General features: G+C 56.0%; 1 protein-coding gene across 7 annotated transcripts in view; it reads right to left on the bottom strand.

Moving 5' to 3' along the window:
* Positions 1-341: 341 nt before the first annotated feature.
* The window catches only part of PCBP3 (poly(rC) binding protein 3), a 55,163-nt gene continuing 37,809 nt past the window's right edge, over positions 342-17,695 (bottom strand). The window contains exons 11-17 of one of the 7 annotated variants that reach the window (XM_075755796.1): positions 17,112-17,255; positions 14,177-14,218; positions 9,900-9,975; positions 9,078-9,137; positions 6,119-6,171; positions 2,985-3,154; positions 342-1,307 (exon numbers count right to left, since the gene is read on the bottom strand). In XM_075755796.1, coding sequence (XP_075611911.1) covers positions 1,271-1,307; positions 2,985-3,154; positions 6,119-6,171; positions 9,078-9,137; positions 9,900-9,975; positions 14,177-14,218; positions 17,112-17,255 — 582 coding nt within the window. In that variant the 3' untranslated portion in view covers positions 342-1,270. Of the gene's footprint in view, positions 1,308-2,984; positions 3,155-6,118; positions 6,172-9,077; positions 9,138-9,899; positions 9,979-14,176; positions 14,219-17,111; positions 17,256-17,695 lie in introns of all 7 variants that reach the window. The other 6 variants (XM_075755798.1, XM_075755799.1, XM_075755797.1 and 3 more) reach the window with 6 other exon arrangements.

Here is a 17,695-nt window from a genome sequence, read left to right as displayed (position 1 = left end):
AAGGGGGCAGTGAGAGATGTTTGTGGTCATACCGCAAGTTGTAACTTCACCTTAGGGAAAACCAAAGCATTATGCAAGGCAGGGACCCTCCCTTTTAAAAAAGCAAGCCTAGAATCACTCAGGAAGCGCATCGCTCGTGGGGACCTCCTCTAAATAAAATAAAATATGACGATGGTGATGATGATGATGATAATAATAACAACGATGAAGTTTTGTATACAACCCCCCACCTTCCCTCCAAGCAGCTAAAAGGGTGCAGAAGGATGCAGAGGGAAGGATGAGGCTGGAGGTGGTGGGGCGACCCAGGAGAAGAACAGTCGGAGCCCATTTGTAGCAGAGCTGCACAGACATTTATTGAACACAAACAGCGACAAACACGGCCGGCTCACAGAGCTTCCTGAGCTATCGTCCAAAGGTTTTGCTCATGGGGATTGCCAAAAGAGCGCTTTCAAAGGCCCCTGGGGGTGTGAACCCCGTACAGCCGAATCCTTCCCACTTCCAGTTGCTCGTTAGTTAAAAAAAGAGGACCACTTGTGTGTGTGTGTGTGTGTGTGTGTGTGTGTGATTCCCTTCGTTCAGTATGAAAAATGGCTTGTCTGGACCCTGCCATGTTGCAAAGAGAGAAGCGGGCGGGTGAACCCGCGCGTGCGCGTTGGCCGGGCTCCCCCACGTTCTGCTTCCCAAATAACGGGGGGGAGTGAAAACTACGCCTTGCCCTGAGGGCAGGGGTGTGAGGTCGCAAAGGTGAGCCAGGACAAGCAAAGCGAACAAAGAGGGAGTGTCAAAGGAAGAAGGGTGAGAAAAGTAAGTACTCTGAAGCGCGCACAGCTCTGGGTGGCGTCACGCGTCCATAGGCTACAGCAAGTACCGCCAACGTCAACTCAAACGTGTAAGTAGCTACGTTACACTGACACTGGCGACCCCGTCATCTTCTGGAGTCTCACCAGCAGAAAAAAACCCCAACCCCCTCCCCTCCCGGCCCCCCGAAAAGCAGATGAAATAATTACACCATTTACGCTGCAAACAAGGACCATAACCAAAGAGTTTGGGAGCAGCCTCAGGAGCACAGTAAGGGACCTCGTAAAGAAATGTTCCAGTGTGTGCATATGCGTGTGTATTTTTTTATATATATATATATATTCATTAGTAAAGAAAAGAGTATCTGTGGAGGCAAGGGGAAGACGGTAAATGTACAGGCAGAACAGGCTGGGTGGAGTGCCGGTGGCTGGAGAGGGTCGGGTGGTGCGGAGTGGAGGATGGTGGGTGGAAATTAGAGTGCGCCCATTCCAGTGACCTCAGACGTCAGCCTAGAATAGACAGGGGCAGAAAGAGGGGTGGGGGGGAGACAAAAACAAGCGCTTAATAACCGGAGCAGAAAAGAAAACCAAGACCCTGCGGGGCAGCGCTCCTCCTCTTGCCTACGCCCCGCTCAGACCAGGGGCAGAGCATCCCTGGGGGGGTTGAGCGCATGGGGCTCAGGGGTGCCCGTGGAGGGCACGGGGGGGCGGGGGGCTGGAGCACAGAGCCAGCTGCATGGTCGGCTACGACCCCCTCTCCTTGCTGCTGCCAGGCGATGCCTGTCCCCGGCACGGCGTGGCGGCAGGAGACGTCCCAGCACACGGGTCCACTTCCACCGGCATCCCTCCCACGGGGGACGGGCAGCCGTACCAGCCTCCCCAGCTTCTTTGTTTTGCTCTGGTTTTCAAAACTACGGGAGAGGCTGAGCTGTGCCCCGTCCTGCTCACTGCCGCGGCACGGGTTGCAGCTCAGCCAGCCCTCCCCACTAACGAAGAGCTGCTCGTTTTTCTTTTCTTTCTCTCTCTTGTCTCAAGGCGGGGGCGGGGGGGGGGGAATCGGCAAGGAGCTGTAGGGAAAGCCGCTCGGCCGTGCCCATCCCTCTCCTGAGCGGCTGGAGAGGTACCGCGGGGGTGGCCGGAGGGGCAGCGGGGCAGGACGGGGTGGTGGAGGTCTGTTGCAGGTTGGGGCTGAGGTGGGTTGGGTGGGAGGAGGACAAAGCACATCATACACACCTCATCGGTGCTCCCAGCCCACACCCCAACGGAGGTTGCAGTCACCACCGACAGCCCCCCCAGTCCTCGGGACGCTGCCAGCAGCCTCCCACAGCCCCGCGCGTCCTGGGCTGGCGGCGGAGGGCACGGACGGGCGGATGGTCGCAGCTTGCACGGCTGTGCCAGGCGGGCGCGAAGCCAGCGAAAGGCACTGTCTCCCCTTAATTTCCCCCATCCACGAGTCCGCAGGCGCAGGCAAACAGGTCAGTGTGAGCACCCCGGACACGGCTCGTCACTGGCACGGAGCTGGTCCCCAACCCTGCTCCAGATACTCCTCCCCCATGTGCTCCCTTTGCAGTCCCCTGCCAGACCCCCGGTCCCGCACGGCACAGGCTCAGCCCCTGCAAAGTCCTGCTGCGCCAAGCTTTTTAGCACGAAAAGGAAGCAATCAGGCCGTTCCCATGTCTTGCATTTATTGGACTGATTATTTTCGCCGGATGGAGGACAGCCTTTGGGAGGCCTGGAAGCACGCGGAAGAGGATCTGAGGTGGCAGCAAGTGATGCTGGGATCCCAGCGAGCAGATCCCAAGTGATGCCTCCCCACCACCGGCTCAGTTCCTTCCCCGTCCCCATCCTCTGCCTCGTCCGCAGGGAAAAACAGCGATAATTTTGCCCACCCACGAGCAAAATCCTTGAGCGAGGGTGGTGGGTGGGCAGGCGACCGGCGCAACCCGCGGCTGCGATGCCCGCAGCAAAGCAGCTCCCGGTCCCCAGCCAAAGAGCCGGCTGGGGGAGAGGTCCCGCTAGTGACGTCTGGTCCCCGCTCAGAGGTCTCAGCAAGCCACCGTCCGTCCCAGCCGGCCTTGGGAAGCCCCTCTTGGCCCACGGTGCCAGGAGCGAGTACTGCTCCCACCGCACCGGCAGGACGGGTTCGGCCGTGGTGGGCGGTGGCAGAGGTCGGCGGGGGGGTCTCACCTGGCGTTGATGAGGTACTGAGCGAGGCTGATGTTTGCAGGGGTTCCTGTGATGGTAATTTGGCGCTCCGATGACCCTTCTGTGGCGTTGGCGATTTTGATCTGCGCTCCCGACATCTGCCGAATTTCATTGATTTTGGTCCCTTGGCGTCCGATTATGCAGCCTATTAGCTAGAAAAAAAGCACGGAGGGAACGTCTGAGAAGCGGCAGCTCTGGCAGTCGCCGGCGGGACGCGAGCACAACCGCACGGCGCCGGCCAAAAGCCTTCCTCCCTCTGCCCTGGGGCACGAGTGACCTTAATGCTCATGAAAACAGGAGAGGGACAGCCCGGGGGTGAATCCCACCCGCGCATGAGCATGGTCCTCCCGGGACACGTCCAGCAGCCTGCCCTGCCCTGCTCCTGCGGGGGCAAATTTCAGTTATCTGCACACGATGCCTGGCACCTCAGAGGGCTTTAGGAAGGGCGAGGCATTATACCAGGCTCATTTCCATAATAATAATTTTCACGGTCTAATAACGGGTCCGCGTTTTGCAAGGGTCTAAGGATGGGAATAAGTCACGTTCGGACTGTGCTCCACACCTGTCCCCTGGCCAGTCACAGTGAAGGTTATACGGGGTGCGTCACCAGAAGAAAACAAGCCTGTCGCCTTCCCCAGGGACAGCCCAACCCCAAGTGCCCGCTCATCAGCAGATAGCTTCACGTTGCTCACCCCATCCCACGCCTCTTCTACCCTGCTGGGACACCCTCGCTGCAGCCAGTGCCTGCTGCCTCGGTTACCCCCTCCAGCTCTTTCGGTGCGATGCAAGGGCTCTCATTTCTACTTAAAAACATGTCTTTCACCCTCTCTGACAAAAATTAGAGCCAGTTGGAGGCTTGAATTTCCTCAGTGGTCCTCAATGGCTTGAATTTCCCCAATGGTCCTCAATGGCTTGAATTTCCTCAATGGTCTTCATCTTTGCTCTCGCTCATTTGTGCATCGAATTACGGTTCCCTCAAGCACTTCCACAAGCTGAAAACATATATCAAGATGTCCAACTTTTCCAACACAGGCACAACGTGTTTCCACATGCCCTGCTTAGCCATCAGCATTTGAGTTCCTTTCCAAGGTTGTATCTGGGAATTTAATAGGTGGGACATTCATCTCGGCATTCTTCTGCACTTGTGCTGCTGTGTGTAGAAGCAGAGACAACTCCTCCTCCAAATGTTCACTGGTCTTGTTGTCAGATCATGGGGCTCCCTCAGTGGTTTGTCCCACACGGACCTGAACATACACCCCACTGCAGCACTGGAAGGGTATCAGCTCCCTCGGGGGCTGCAGTTCAGCCCAACAGCCGTCCATCCTGGTCTTCATGACGCAGAAATAACTCAAGAGATGCTTCAGCAAATGAATATCCCTTGGAGCTGGGAACCTGTTGGGGAGACCTGAGGAGCCAAAGCTATTTGGAGAGATGTTCAGCAATATCCATGCATCCCTGCACAGCATTCAAATTTCTCCTGCCAGTCAGAGGAGTGACAAGCTTTCCTTCAACTCTCCTCTCTCTGCAGCGCAACCACAAGCTGATCTACACCACTAAGACACGCCTGTAGACCCTCTACTTTAAGAAACCCAAACTTGTCCTCTGCTACCCGGGAGGGTGGCAGTGGGAATTTAAGAGCCTTCAAAGCAACAGGAGGCAGAGCTAAGGAGGCATTTTTCAGTGAGCAGAAAGATGCAGGTGATGACATTTAACGCTGTGCAGGTCAGATGAGAGCCAGGCATTTAGCACGTGAATGCTCTGAGCGCTCCCCGGTCCCATGGCAGGTCCCTCAGCATGTTTCAGGGGAGGAAAGGCCCCTTCGCAAAAGGTGGCTTGATATTCCTGAAGACACTGTCATTGCTGCCATGGCCGCGGTCCCCCATGCTCGACAGATGTGGCTGTTGTAACCTCAGGAGCACTCGCAGAGCTCCTTGCAGCCTCCCGGAGCGGGCTTCTCGCTGGATGGACACAAGCAGGCCCAGGATCAACCCTGCTGCCATCTCCCATGGGCTCCTCCGCAGAGCCCTCCTGTGGCGCTTGGCCCCGAGGTGAGGGATCTCGGAGGGTTTCAGCTGGCAGATGCTCAGAAGCTGTTTCACTGCCACATCTCTCGGGTGGAAGGAGGCCTCGCACGTGTCCCGGTGGAGCAGAGGCGCCCGGCAGCTGCAGCCAGGCTCGCTGCCCTTCCCTTGCGCTGCCGTGCGTTGGTGGGCAGCAGGAAGAAGTGGCAACAGCTGCCAGTCCTGACCCAGAAAGTCCTGATGAGGAGGGGCTGAAGGTGTTTGTTTGCAGGTGATGGAGACAGGGACAGAGACTGGAAGTCATGTCCCTGCTTGCCCCGATCCTGATGTGAGTGCCCGCCAGTTGTCAGCCCATGGAGACCGGTGGCCCAGTCCAGAAGCAAGGGAGACCTTGGATCCAGGTGCCGGCTGCGTTGGGCTCTCCACCCCACCTCCTCCCGCCGGAGCATCCCCACGCACCCTCCTCACCCCGCTCGGTGCCCAGCATGACTCCAGCCTCCTCCCAGCGAACATCCCAGTCCGACATCCGCTTTACCACGATGCCTCCATCTATAAGACCCAAAAGCTGACTGCCACCGGTACTAAGATGAGACGCGCCGTCCTTCAAAAGCTTGCGCGACACTTTGTGGCATCAGAAATGCTATTTACTTACCTCCTCTCCAACCCCCCCCAGTAACTATGCTCGAGCCAATGCTAGATTAAACAATTATGGTTTAATAAGGGCTGGCTCAGGAGCTCTCTCCCCTTCCCAGTGCTGTCAGCAGGGCATGTTTCATGAGCACTCAGTTCACTTGGAAAGGGAAAAGGAGCACTGAGAAGGATTGCACCTAGGAAAGCTACCAATGGGGTAAGGCTCAATGGGTGCTCTGGGCTGCAGACCAATCCCCAACAGACTGCACGTGGTATGGGTGAACCTGGTGACGGGGCATCTCTAACCATATTTAACAATATTAAAACATTATTCGACATATGCCTGCAGCTTTTATTTTTTTTTATATATATATATATACACACACACATGCACATATATATATATATATATACACATGCATACACACACAGAGACATGGCAAGGAAGCACTTGGATTTACTTACATCATTGGGAATGGTGAGTTCATGAGTACTGGCCGGGGGACTGGCATCCAAACCTGGGCATATGCAAGGGAAAATGGTTATAACTTGCAGAGGCGGTGCGGCGGAGCTCCGCTGCTTTCCCGCAACAGTCAACACTGCAAAGGCTGCGTCCTGCTCCGGGGCCGGGAGGGGAAGGGGATCACACACTCTGGTACAAGGAGGAGGAAGATGGTTGCTACCTGATTGATGCTGAGCTTCCCCTGCATCCCTCGAGCTTGCCTCGCTTCCCACCCTTTGTCCTCCCATGGGGAACGGCTTCAGAGGAGGATGCGTTACAGTGCAAGGCTGCCGCATTGCTGGAGAGAGGTGGGAAAAGCACCTTCCCACGAAACCCTCCTCTACACAGCAGCTGGGAAACCCTGCCCAAGAGGCAGCGAGAGGGTTGTCCGCACACCCTGCAGCCCTCTCTGGACGCAGCAGCGCAGAGCTGCGTGGCTACGACAGCAGCTGGCTGCCCTGACACCGGTTTCCCTGGGGGATCCGGCAGCGCTAGCGCGGGGCAGCCTACAAAGCACTCTGCGAGTTAAAGCCCTGCGGACTCGCACCCTGAATTTAAGCCAGACTGCTAAGACACGTACGCCAGCTGGACCCAGGACTGATGGTCCCTCTTATTCCCAAGGGAAAGCATGGCAAGCAAGACAGAGATTTAGAGCCTGCTTCCCTACAAGTTCACGTGGCGAGGAGCGAAGGCAGCAGTCTGCTGCTCCACGGCGGGGAAGGCTGGAGCCAGCGCTGCGTGTGCAGCTCCGAGGTGAGGGGATGCCGTGACGCTCCTGGGCCAGGTGGAAGCCTGCCTCTCCCACAGGTTTCCATACGGCATCACCTCAACGCTGAAGTGGGGATGTCCTAGGTCAGATCTGCAAGACAGCAGCTGTCTGGTGGTTAACGGGAATATGCAGTAACCTCAAAAAAACCCCTTATCTGTATGATGTGAGCTACCGAGGAAGGCTTTTAAGAGCGGTGTGTGCAAGAGTCCAAGACGCTTGTGCAAAGAAGCACGAGGAGTGTGGAAGTGCTGGGCTGCTACAACACAAGATGGCAGCAGCACCGAATTCCTAGTCGCCCAACCCAGCCAGGCGTCCTCACGCTGCACGGCACTATGCTGCTGCCTTAACCACGCTCAGCAACTCCTCCAAATCAAGTTTTGCTGGTCTGCGTTTCCATCGAGGCCCTCTGCGACGAGGAAGAGGAGCTCCCGTCCAGTTTTTCCAGCAACAACTGCCCAGGTTTGAAACCCCAGCAGGTCTGAACTGGTGTCTGTCTGGGTACCGGTGCCGTCAAAGCAAGATTTCTGAAATACTAAAATGAAGCCTTATGTTGCAATTCCATTCGAGCATCGCCCCTAGAAAGCAGAATATCAGGGGTCTTTGATTCGCTCTTGCAGGATTCCTGCCCTTCCCCAAATGTCGCTCCCCAGCTGCACCTCCCTTACCGAGATGCACCGCCTGGGCACGCCGCACAGGCACTCGCTGGCAGGAGACCCCTCTATGGCTCGGGAGCACTCGGAAAGGCAGGGAACGGGGATGCAAACCCTGCACTCAGCAACCCTATGCCCTCCTTCGCCCCTGCCGGGTGTACTAATGCCACAGCCTGCAGGAAACAGCTCCGGCCGTGGATTTACGCAGCGGGCGATGCTTAACACTGACTTTGTAGCACGCTGCACTAGAAGAGACATTTTCCCAGCCCTGGACCGTCCTTCACGCCGAGCCCCCTCGCAGTCTAAGGGCAGATGGACGGCACCTGACACAAAGACACGTCCCCCAGGGCGCGGGCGTCCCCGTCATCTCCCGGCCTTGCATTACAAGGCTCAGCTGGACAGCAGCGTGGGTACGGCAGAAAACGCCTTCCGAAGGGAGCGTGGCACTGGAGGTGGGCTCAGAGCAGCACTGAGGCACCCGGGGGTCTTTGGAAATGCAGGCTGGGCTCCCCAGATCCATAGACAGGCCCCCCCCCCCCCCCGCTCAGATGGCACGGGCGCTGCTGGAAGCCCTTGGGGCACGCGGTGCCGTGGTACCGCACCAGCCCTGCAGCACAACCGCCATCGAGGAATGGCCACGTCCCTCTCCATTACCCGGAAATCGGTTACTTTAGCACACTCAATCCTCCCTCTCTGCTAACACGCATGCAGTCCCCACGGCTGTCACATGGCGGGGGGGGTGTCAGGGCAGGATTAGTGCCTTGGGTGACTGCAAGGGGCAAAGCAGAAAACAAGTCTGCGCAGGTTGGTATAATGAAATCTATATTCACTATAGTCTTGTGGGGTCTATTTACTTGGGTTATGTTTGCTTTCATAGTTAGGCATGTCCCCAGGCTCTTTTCGAGGCACGCACGTGCTGCGCGTGTGTGCCCTGGGTGTGCCCCGGGCAGGTCTGGCTCACATCGCCTACGAGCCTCCAGGTCTCAGGATAACTCCTCCAAGCAATGGTCAGTTATAAAAGATAAGCGCGTTCGGCACATATGGATGAAATCAAAATTCCTCTGAGGATACAGCCATGCTTTGGCTCCGCGGGGTCCTGTCCCACTGAAAATGCAGCTCACCCTGAATAGCTTTAGAGGTGGCTAAAATCGTGTCTTGTTTCTGCTCCCACAGGCATTTTTCTACTGTTTCTGAGCAAAGTTTATGCAAAATTACATGAAAGAATAAGGGCGATGACTCTGACGGCTGTCTGTTACACGGATGGCTGTTGTACACAAACATCAGTGAACCAGGCAATAAACTCCAGGCTCTTTTCTTGCGACATGCTGTACAAAGGAGAACGGCAGGCACGGTGCTGCCCGGCCTCTCCCTGCCCACCACGGAAATCTGCCGTCTTCTCCACAAATACCACAGTTTCTCTAGGAGCACAACAATGGCACAGTCCTATTTAAGAAATATATTTCAACAGAAGCCTGCTTATTTCCCTGTAGTTTTGTGTTTTACCTGATGATTGGCCCATCAGATTTTGAGCTTCTTCGGAGGAATGTAAGGGCAGCTTTTCTCCTGAAGAGCAAAGAAGAAACAGGTTTAATGCTTTTGCCTTCGAGGAGATAAGCAATGTCACTTCATCTAGGAAGCTCAAAATATGATGAACATACTGTCAGAAAAGGCATTTCCAACCAGCACTTTGACTACCGAGTAAACAAAAGAACTTTAAGTATCTCCATCCCCTGCGTTCTATTTGCTGCCCAGGTCACCGTGACAATGCCAGCCTTGGGGACGGGGCCGCCGAGCCACGCCACGGCCGGCTGCGCTCCCATCAACGCGGCTCCCTGCGGCCACGGCTCCTGCCCATCGCTCTCCCCGGCGCGGGGGTGCCGTCCCGCCCTGCTCAGCCCCGCTCCCCGCGGACGTCAGGGCAGCATCCCCTGGCCGGCGCCGAGCCGTTCCCCGCCGGGAAAGCGGGGGTGTTCCATCGGGGTCCGGATCAGCGCACGGCGGGGGACGCTACCTCCTCTGGGCAGGGAAGGATGGGACCGGCGCTCATCAATTCTGCTGGGAAAGCCAGCAAAACCGGGAGCAAGGTAAGCGTAGCTTCGCAGGAGCCGGTCCAGGCGTGCACGGTTAACGGCTAAGAGCTCGCCCGTGAGGACCATAACCCCCAAAACATCCGTCCTGTCTCCCTGCCAGCCTTTCCCCATGGACATTGCAACTTCGGTTTTACTTGCCCTGCTTGTTTGCATTAAATAGCACGAGTTTAGAAAGAGAGAGAAACTCTACAGGTAAGAAGAGAAGGATATCTAGAAAGGGCGTGTGGGTACGTACCAGGGAAAGCGGGGGTGGTCTGTCCAAGGGGAGTAAAGGGGGTTTGCTGCATAGCCAACTGGTGGAGCTTGGTCAACTGCTGAGGGGTAGGAGGGACATTAGAGCTAAGAAGGTTATTGTCATAGAGTACAACAAGTCACACCAAAAAGTAAGAACAAAATTATAATGGGGGAAAAAAAAAAGAAAAGAAACAAAAGAAAAAGAAAAAAACAAACCAGGAAGCCATGGTGAGACATGGCAAAAACATTAGCGGAAGGACTTGGCCTGGGTAAAATGCAATAAAGCCCAAATCTTTTGCAGAAGTGCTTGGTCAGGGTCTGAAGTACGATACCAGCAAGAAGCCCATTCTTAGTTTCCACCCCTCGTCAAACGATTCCGCTCCTTTGCCGCGAGCGAGCGGCCGCCTCGGCGCACGGCCGGCTGCTGCAGCAGCGACAGGGCTTCCAGCCGCCGCCTTCCCCTCCCGGGCTTCGCAACCCGCGACCAGAGGGGCTGCTGCTCGCTTCAGGGTAGCTTCAGAGCAGAGGAGCCGTCTCAAAGGCACGGCCAGGCTGGTGGGCATCACGCCCCAGCAGCCAGAAGCCCCCGGCATGACCGCCGGTCCCTGCAGCAAACGCTTTCGTGCTGCACCTCCGACGGGAAACGCCTCGGGGAGAAGGAGAAACTGCGGCTCTCAATGTCAGCTCATTGCGAGTGCGAGCCCCTGAGCAGTACGGGGAAATATGGGCTTCAGCTGTGACCAGTAGGTATTTCAGATCCTTGTATCCCTTGTTGTGCCGGGTAGGTTTTGGTGCCCCAACAGGAAGCGGCGGCATAGAGAGGAGTTTGTTTGGAATACATTTTGTGCTCTGTTTCACTGCTCCGAATTAAAAAAAAAACAAACAAAACACAAACAAAAAAACAATAAACCAAAAGAAAACAAAACAAACTAGGCTGAAGTCAAGCAGTGAGCAGGAGGGAGGGTGTCCATCACCTCCTGCTCAGCAACTCCAGAGCTGCTCGGAGGGTTGCCGGGATCTCATCACCCCCCAAATGCAAACCACTCCTTGCACCCATCCCCTCCCCAGCGAGGGAGAGGCAGCAGTTAGGATTTCCACATTTTGGGGGAAACAACACTCAAAAACCTCCTTGCTCTTGCAGCGTGGCGAGGGAGGGAGCGCGGGGAGGTCTGGGCGGCAGCGGTGAGGGGAAGAGCTGGAGAGAGTATTCCTGGGGGGCTCAGCACACCGGGGGAGAGACTGGAGGGAGGCAGGGGGAGGGCAAACACCTGCAGGTCCCCGGAGGGGTACCGAGGGAGCCCTGCCTGGCACAGGCGTGAGGACCTCCAGCCTCCGCTGGCTCGGGGGGAGAGGGCTTGCCGCCCCAGGAGAAGAGGTGCGTGCGCATCTCTCCCTGCGCAGCACGGAAGATAAGCCGAAGGCGTGCTACGGAGGGCTCTGGAGAGGACCGGGCACGCCACCGCTCTTGCAGGTAGCAGGGACGTCAGCATCCCGCTGCTTTTTAATTTAAGAACTACCCTGTTTTCTACCAAATTACAGCCAGGTGCACCCTGTTTGCAGAGCTCCTCCATGCACCCCATCCCAGCAGACCTGCCGCTCTGCCGGCGCTGCCGAGGAGCCCCTCGTGCTCCCACCGTGCCCCCGGGCAAGGGTCCCGCTTCACCGATGGGGGAAACACCAGAACCCTTTCTGCTACTGATCTAGAATATTTTTAAGAGATAGTCTGGATAGTGGTATTTAGCAAAATCCGGTAATAACAGTAATAAAGAGAAGCCTGCAGGAGGAGAAGATGGCTACACCCAGGCATTACACTGAAAGCTGCTACGTGAACGCTCGCGGTGCATGAAACACCTCCTGGAAAAAGCTGAAAGCAAAAACCTGACAGCATTTCTTCAAACTTTTTTCAAACTCTGGTTTTCCCCACAGACCAGAGGGGAGTTCCCCCCCCCTGCCCCCGGCGGCGCTGCTGGGAGGGACAAGACAGGAGAGGAGCGCTGTGCCCAATGTACAGCCACACCGAGCATCCCTGCAACGCCCGGTCACATCTCATGGGCTGCCAGCCCAGCGCACACCAGGAGCCGTGCCCTGCTTTGGCAGCGTTCATGCTCCTGACATTTATATCACTCCCAAGCATCCCTGACCAAGCATCACCACGGCCATCCTTTCATCTCCCACCGCAAATTCCGTGAAGGCAGGTAGCTACGCATCACACCCCGGATGCCTTACGAGTACCCGGGCAATGCTGAGCCCTTCGTGAGCCAAAACTCCTATGGACCTGGGTGGGTTTTTCCCAGGGGAGAAAATCAAGGCAGGAGCTCTCAATCTAGCTTTGGCATTCAAAATTCTGCCCGCTCCTCAGCCATGGGTCTGCAAAAGGCATCCACTACACACAGACCCCTGCAAGAGTGAGGGCAATGCCCTAAAATCACGTTCAAGACTGGTTTCTGCACCGAGCAGTGTTTAAAATGACCGATGCTCACAAGAGAGCTACAAGAGGAAGGATGGAGAGCGTGGTCCCCATACGAACAACATTTTCCAGGTCTCAGTAAATCCGCCGGAGTAGGGCAGAGCGCAGCTAGCAAATGTATGAAATGTATTTTATTCCCGTCAAACAGAGGAGTATAGTAACAAGGAAAACACTAAGCTGTCGCCACCGCTTGCAAAGGAAAACTGGGACAAAGAAGACACTGATCTACCCTCGCTAAATACGCAGGTTTGTTTATTTATATTCCACTTAGGGAGCAAAAGTGAAGCGCACACAATTAAGAATGTTTCTGAGCAACCATCACATCAGGCTCTTCAAAGTACACGCACACTGGTGTTGCACGGAAAGCCAAAGCCTCCCCTAAATTGGGTGAAATCACTGCTCCCAAGATCAAAATCCAGCCCACAGCTCCTACCCGTTCCCACGCATTCCTGTTATCGGACAGTCTCGCCCCATTCTCAATCACGCAAAAAGTCATCCCGCGATTTGAGACCCAACGCACCCATCAGAAAGAGGAACACTGAGCTACCTCAAGCTCTTCCTGCGCGTGGGATGGCTGGAGAGGACTTCCCACCTGGACTGCGACGCTTACAGTCAAGCTGCATCCCCAGCCCGGCACGCTGTGCTCGGCCCCCGCTGCAGAGCCCCGGCTCACAGACGTACCAGCAACGGGACCCTCTGCAACGGGACCCGCTGGGTATTTTATCCGCGCTGAAACACTTTTAGAAAATTCCAGCTTTTTCCAAGAGCTCCCCAGCACGTGTCAGCCGTGATGACCCCAGAAGCCAAGCAGCTGTCTGCTGCCGGCAAGGAGCTGCTGGCATTGCGGCGCTTCGCTGCTGCTTTTAATAGAGAAATCCTTTAGAATAGACTCGTTTTCTACGTCTGTTGGCACTTTTCTGCACAGGCACGCCAGCGGATGTTCCCTACACATCCCCCCCCAAACGTGCTGCGGCTCCATGACCCACCCCGGGCGCGAGAGCCGGGCACTGGCAGGAGGATGCGAGCGTCAGCAAAACCCATCCGCAGCGCGAGCCTGAGCGGCGAGTGACCTGCCTCCACACCGAGGAGCACGAGACGACATGGGGACCGTGCCCGTGATGCCCCCCCCGCCCTGGGGTGACAGAGAGCCAAACCCAGCGAGACAGCCATCAAACCCAGGGTGACCGCTTGGATCCGGGGTGCGGCTCCTGCGGGGAGGCGCAGAGCCCTCGGCAAGGTGCGCTCCAGCAGCGTGGTGGGCGGCCATCCTCTCCATCCCTCCAGGGGATGCGGGTGGCATTTCGCCCAGCCTCAGCACCTGCTTCTGTGTCACCTGGAGGAGCACCCCAAAAAGGCACGTCCCCCTGCTCAGGCTTCGAGCAAGAACCCACGCACCGCTGGAGCTCTGGCTTCTCCCCACCCCACCAAGGCACTCAGCACCTAAATAAGCCCTTGGCTTACCGACATTTTAATGACAAGGGGCAAATAGAGGGGGAAAGTCTTTTTTTTTTTTTTTTTTTCCCCCACTTGTTTTGATCATTTTGAGGCACAAAATGCATAGAGTATGGTTTGTCTCAGAACAAAGGGATAGCACTGAACAATGCAAATAATTTAGCATCAGGCCAAGTCCTCGGAATTAATAAAGTTTAGCGCTAACAGGTTAAAAGGCTATTCAAGGTATTACAGATACTACGCACGGCCAGTTACTTTGAAAATATGCTATTAATATTATTGTCTAATATTAATATGTGAATCAACAATAGCATGCAGGTAACATAAAAGGGTATAAGAAAAATTAGGGTAAAACTCACATCCGGGTGTGGAATAGCGTATTGTCCCTGAATTGTATAGGCCTGCAAAAGGAGAGAAAAAAAGAAAACACGTTATTAGGGCTGGCGGGAAGCGGCGGCAAAGCCCCGTGCCTCCACAGGGACTGCCGTCCCTGGGCTCTGCTCCTTTCTGCCTGACGTGGGGTAAACGCTGTTAACACAGAGTCTAAAGAGGAGCTCAGCCCCCACCCCACCTGCCCGGGACCCCCAAACCACCGAGCGCGGGGAGCTGAGCGTTACGCCACCAGCGCACCTCTCCCCTCGCTCCGCTCCCAGTGAATTTTGACTGAACCGGTTTGATTTTGAGGCTGGAGGGGACGAGGGAAGCAGTTTCCGTGCAGCGAGCGGTTGCCCCGTGCACCCTCCGGCCAGCCCGGGGGGAAAAGCCCTGGGAAGGTCCCTGGGGCGGGAGGGACACGTACCCCTCCGACCAGAGCCGGAGCACGCCGAGCTACCTAACTCGAAGGGCTCAGGCTCCATTTGGCTTTTCCAAAAGGAAGGAAGCAGCTCTTTAAAGGTGCCAGAACTGCACGGAGCAGGAAGACTGGGCTGCGCTGTGCCAAAGATATCCATCAAACCAGAATTATCTGTGTAGCGGATGCACGGTAACATCACCGCTGCCCTTTGCGCCTAAATGTGATCCTAGAAAGCAAGCCAGTGCAGTGAGTCTCTCCGTATTTTCAGGTGTGCAACCCTTTAATGCGCTTTCTGTCTACCCAGTATATTCCAGTGCAGGTATCGCCGTGCAGCAAAGCAGCTGGGCAGCGCGGTGCCGATGGCTCACCAAGCGTGGAGGGGCTGCCCGCATGGCAATGCCTCTCACCAGCTCTAATTAACAAAGCCAGGCAGATGTCTGCCAGGCAAATCGTTTAGCGGGGTTTTATTTCCCCATTGTGTGTAGCAATCTTGTCTCTTTTGTAAATAACCTGAAAATAAGCACCGCTGTGGGTAAAGAGCCAGACACTAGAGAGCCCAATATTTAGGATTTAACCAGCTAGCAAAACGTATCTCACTGGTTGACACATTATTCAGATGATTCTGAAAGAAATGACAAAAGAGATGGATAACACTTTAAAAAGGGAGAGTAAAGATAGCCAAGAAAACCAAAATGACCTCTGAACCTCCTGCAAATTTGCCACATTGTTTGCAAACAGCAAAGTGCTTTGTTTGAGGAAAAACCCCAAAATCCTGGAGGAGGAAGGAGGCAAAGTCCTGCCAGCATCCCAGCGCAGCAGGGACCGGTGTGCCTGTGGGGACGTGGCAGAGGCTGCTCTAAAAAGTTCACTCTTTCCTGGCGGTTTAATTTGGGGCTTTGGTTTTGTTTGGTTTTTTTGGGTTTTTTTGTTTTTTTTTTAATTAGAAGAATTGATTACAAAACACTAATTAAAGGCAGGAAGGTGTCTTGGACAGATGCAACCCAACTCTGACAGCCCCCGGCTGCGACCCCCGGCTTTCCGCAGGGGCCAGCCTTGCAGACAGATGACGGGGCTGGTCCCTTTGGCAGCTGCCATCGGCCACCGCGTCCCTCAGCTCGCTCGCCTCAACCCACCCCCAGCATCTCGCCGTGCCCCTGACTGTCACCTGCTGTCCTCTGCCCGCCTGCCCCGTGCCACCCCTCGGGCAGAGCCGGCGCTCCCTCGGAGGCGGCAGGGCATTTCAGAGACGGTCGCTTCTTCCCACAGCGTCGCTTCTGTGCAAGACACCGACCGTTCGCCGGCAGGAGAAGAGCTACCTCCATCTTACTCTCCCTTTTGAGAAGATAAGTTCACCAAGCAGCTGGACTCAAAGCTCTTTTCCAGGATGGCTGCTCAGACCCAAATGGCACGCTCCTGACACGGGCAGTGACTCAGAGATGCTAATTCAGCACGCTGCCTGAAATAGCCTGTGCTTCGGGCTTTGCTCCCACCCTTGGTTTGCCCTTCTGCTATTTATTATGGTTGGGGAGAAACGGAGCAGCTTGTGCGGTGCTGCTCTGGCTGGCATTACTTGTAGCTTCCCGGTCCTGGCTCTACCCAGCTGCTGGAGTTCCTGGGAATGTACCTGTAGACACCCCTGGTGGCATCTACAGGCAGGACCTCGGTCACCAGGAGAGGTGAGTAGGTGAGGTGGGAAAAGCAATGGTTCAATTCCCCTCTTTAAAAGCAGCCGCCTGCTCAAACTGCTCTTGTTCCATAAATCACGTGCCGCGGGAGCTGAGTTTTGTTTGCAGAACAACCGCCGGCTCCCGTGGCATGTGCTCGTGACCGTTATCCTGCAAAGACAAAAAACCTGCTGTGGCTTCCCAAGGGTCGCTAGGAACACCGCTTCGGGGCTGCGAGCCTGCAGCGACCACTGCGCGACGTCACCGAAAGCGCCGCAGTGCAGGCTGAGGCCCCGCTCTGCAGCAGAGGTTATGGCAGTTTGGGGGGAAGCAGCACGCCGAACTAGCCGAGCATCCCCGAAAGGGGATGACCCTTTCACGAAGGCTGCTCTGAGCAGAGGCTCAGCATGGACGGGAGTGGCTGGGACGAGCCCTGGATCAATTACAGCTCTGCAAAGTTATTTTTAATTGGACTGGGGATGCCAGAAAATAAACACTGGGAGCTGCTGGGAGAGCACGGTCATGACCTCTTGTTCAACCAGGCCATTTACTGATCTTCTTCGCACTGGCAACGGGTTGGCAAATACTGAACCTGGGTCTAACGAAGCAAAGCCCAGCTTTTTCTGGGTGCGGGAGCGCGTGGCAGAGCTAACACCCTGTTTCCCCGGGGCTGGCCCTTTCCTTCTCCTCCAGCAGCCATCACAGGAGCTAAACCACCTGCCCAGGCTTGCAAACTGCCGGCGGTCCCGCAAAGAGCTTTCAGTCCAGCTGCCGCAGCGCGCGACGGATGGGATGACACCATGCAAGTCAGAAGGCAAGAAACCTGAGTGCACTAACGGGCAGCGGCTGGTGCTGCAGTAAAAGGCTGAGGTTGGCAGTGGAGGCTGCAAGCGGGTCGGCTCTTACCTGACCACCTGCAAAAATGACAGGGGTGGAGGCGGGCTTTGGGCGGTAGGGAATGGTGGCACCTTTTGGTGGGGACTAGGAAAAGGGACAAGGAGAGGGAGAGAGAACATTAGAACAGCTTTCCTGAAACGGCGGCAAAAAGAGCGTTAGATAGCACCCGACGGAGCACGGCCCCCGGGGCCGCTGCCAGCAACACCCGCACCAGGCAAACCGCATTTCTGGACAGGAGGACACGGGGGAAATTGGTGTTTAATGGACAACGAGGACAACCTGGGGTACAGGAGATCCCCTGCTAAGGCATGGGCCCCCTAAATCGCTTCCCAGACCTCTGCTGCCTCCCTTGCCTTCGCTCTGCCCTCTGCAAACCGGTCACCTGGTCTAGACCCGAGCCTGACGCTGGAACGCAGCGCCCTACCCAAAACACTCCAAGGAGACCCTCAAGGTGCAGCGAGGTGGGGAGGTGCACCCACGGACCAGGCTTTTCATCCCTGGGTGCCGTGAGCCTCCTCGTGCAG

The sequence above is a fragment of the Balearica regulorum genome, chromosome 6 (assembly GCF_011004875.1).
Source record: "Balearica regulorum gibbericeps isolate bBalReg1 chromosome 6, bBalReg1.pri, whole genome shotgun sequence".
NCBI classification, from domain to species: domain Eukaryota; kingdom Metazoa; phylum Chordata; class Aves; order Gruiformes; family Gruidae; genus Balearica; species Balearica regulorum.
This window is presented reverse-complemented; position numbering and strand designations above follow the sequence as displayed.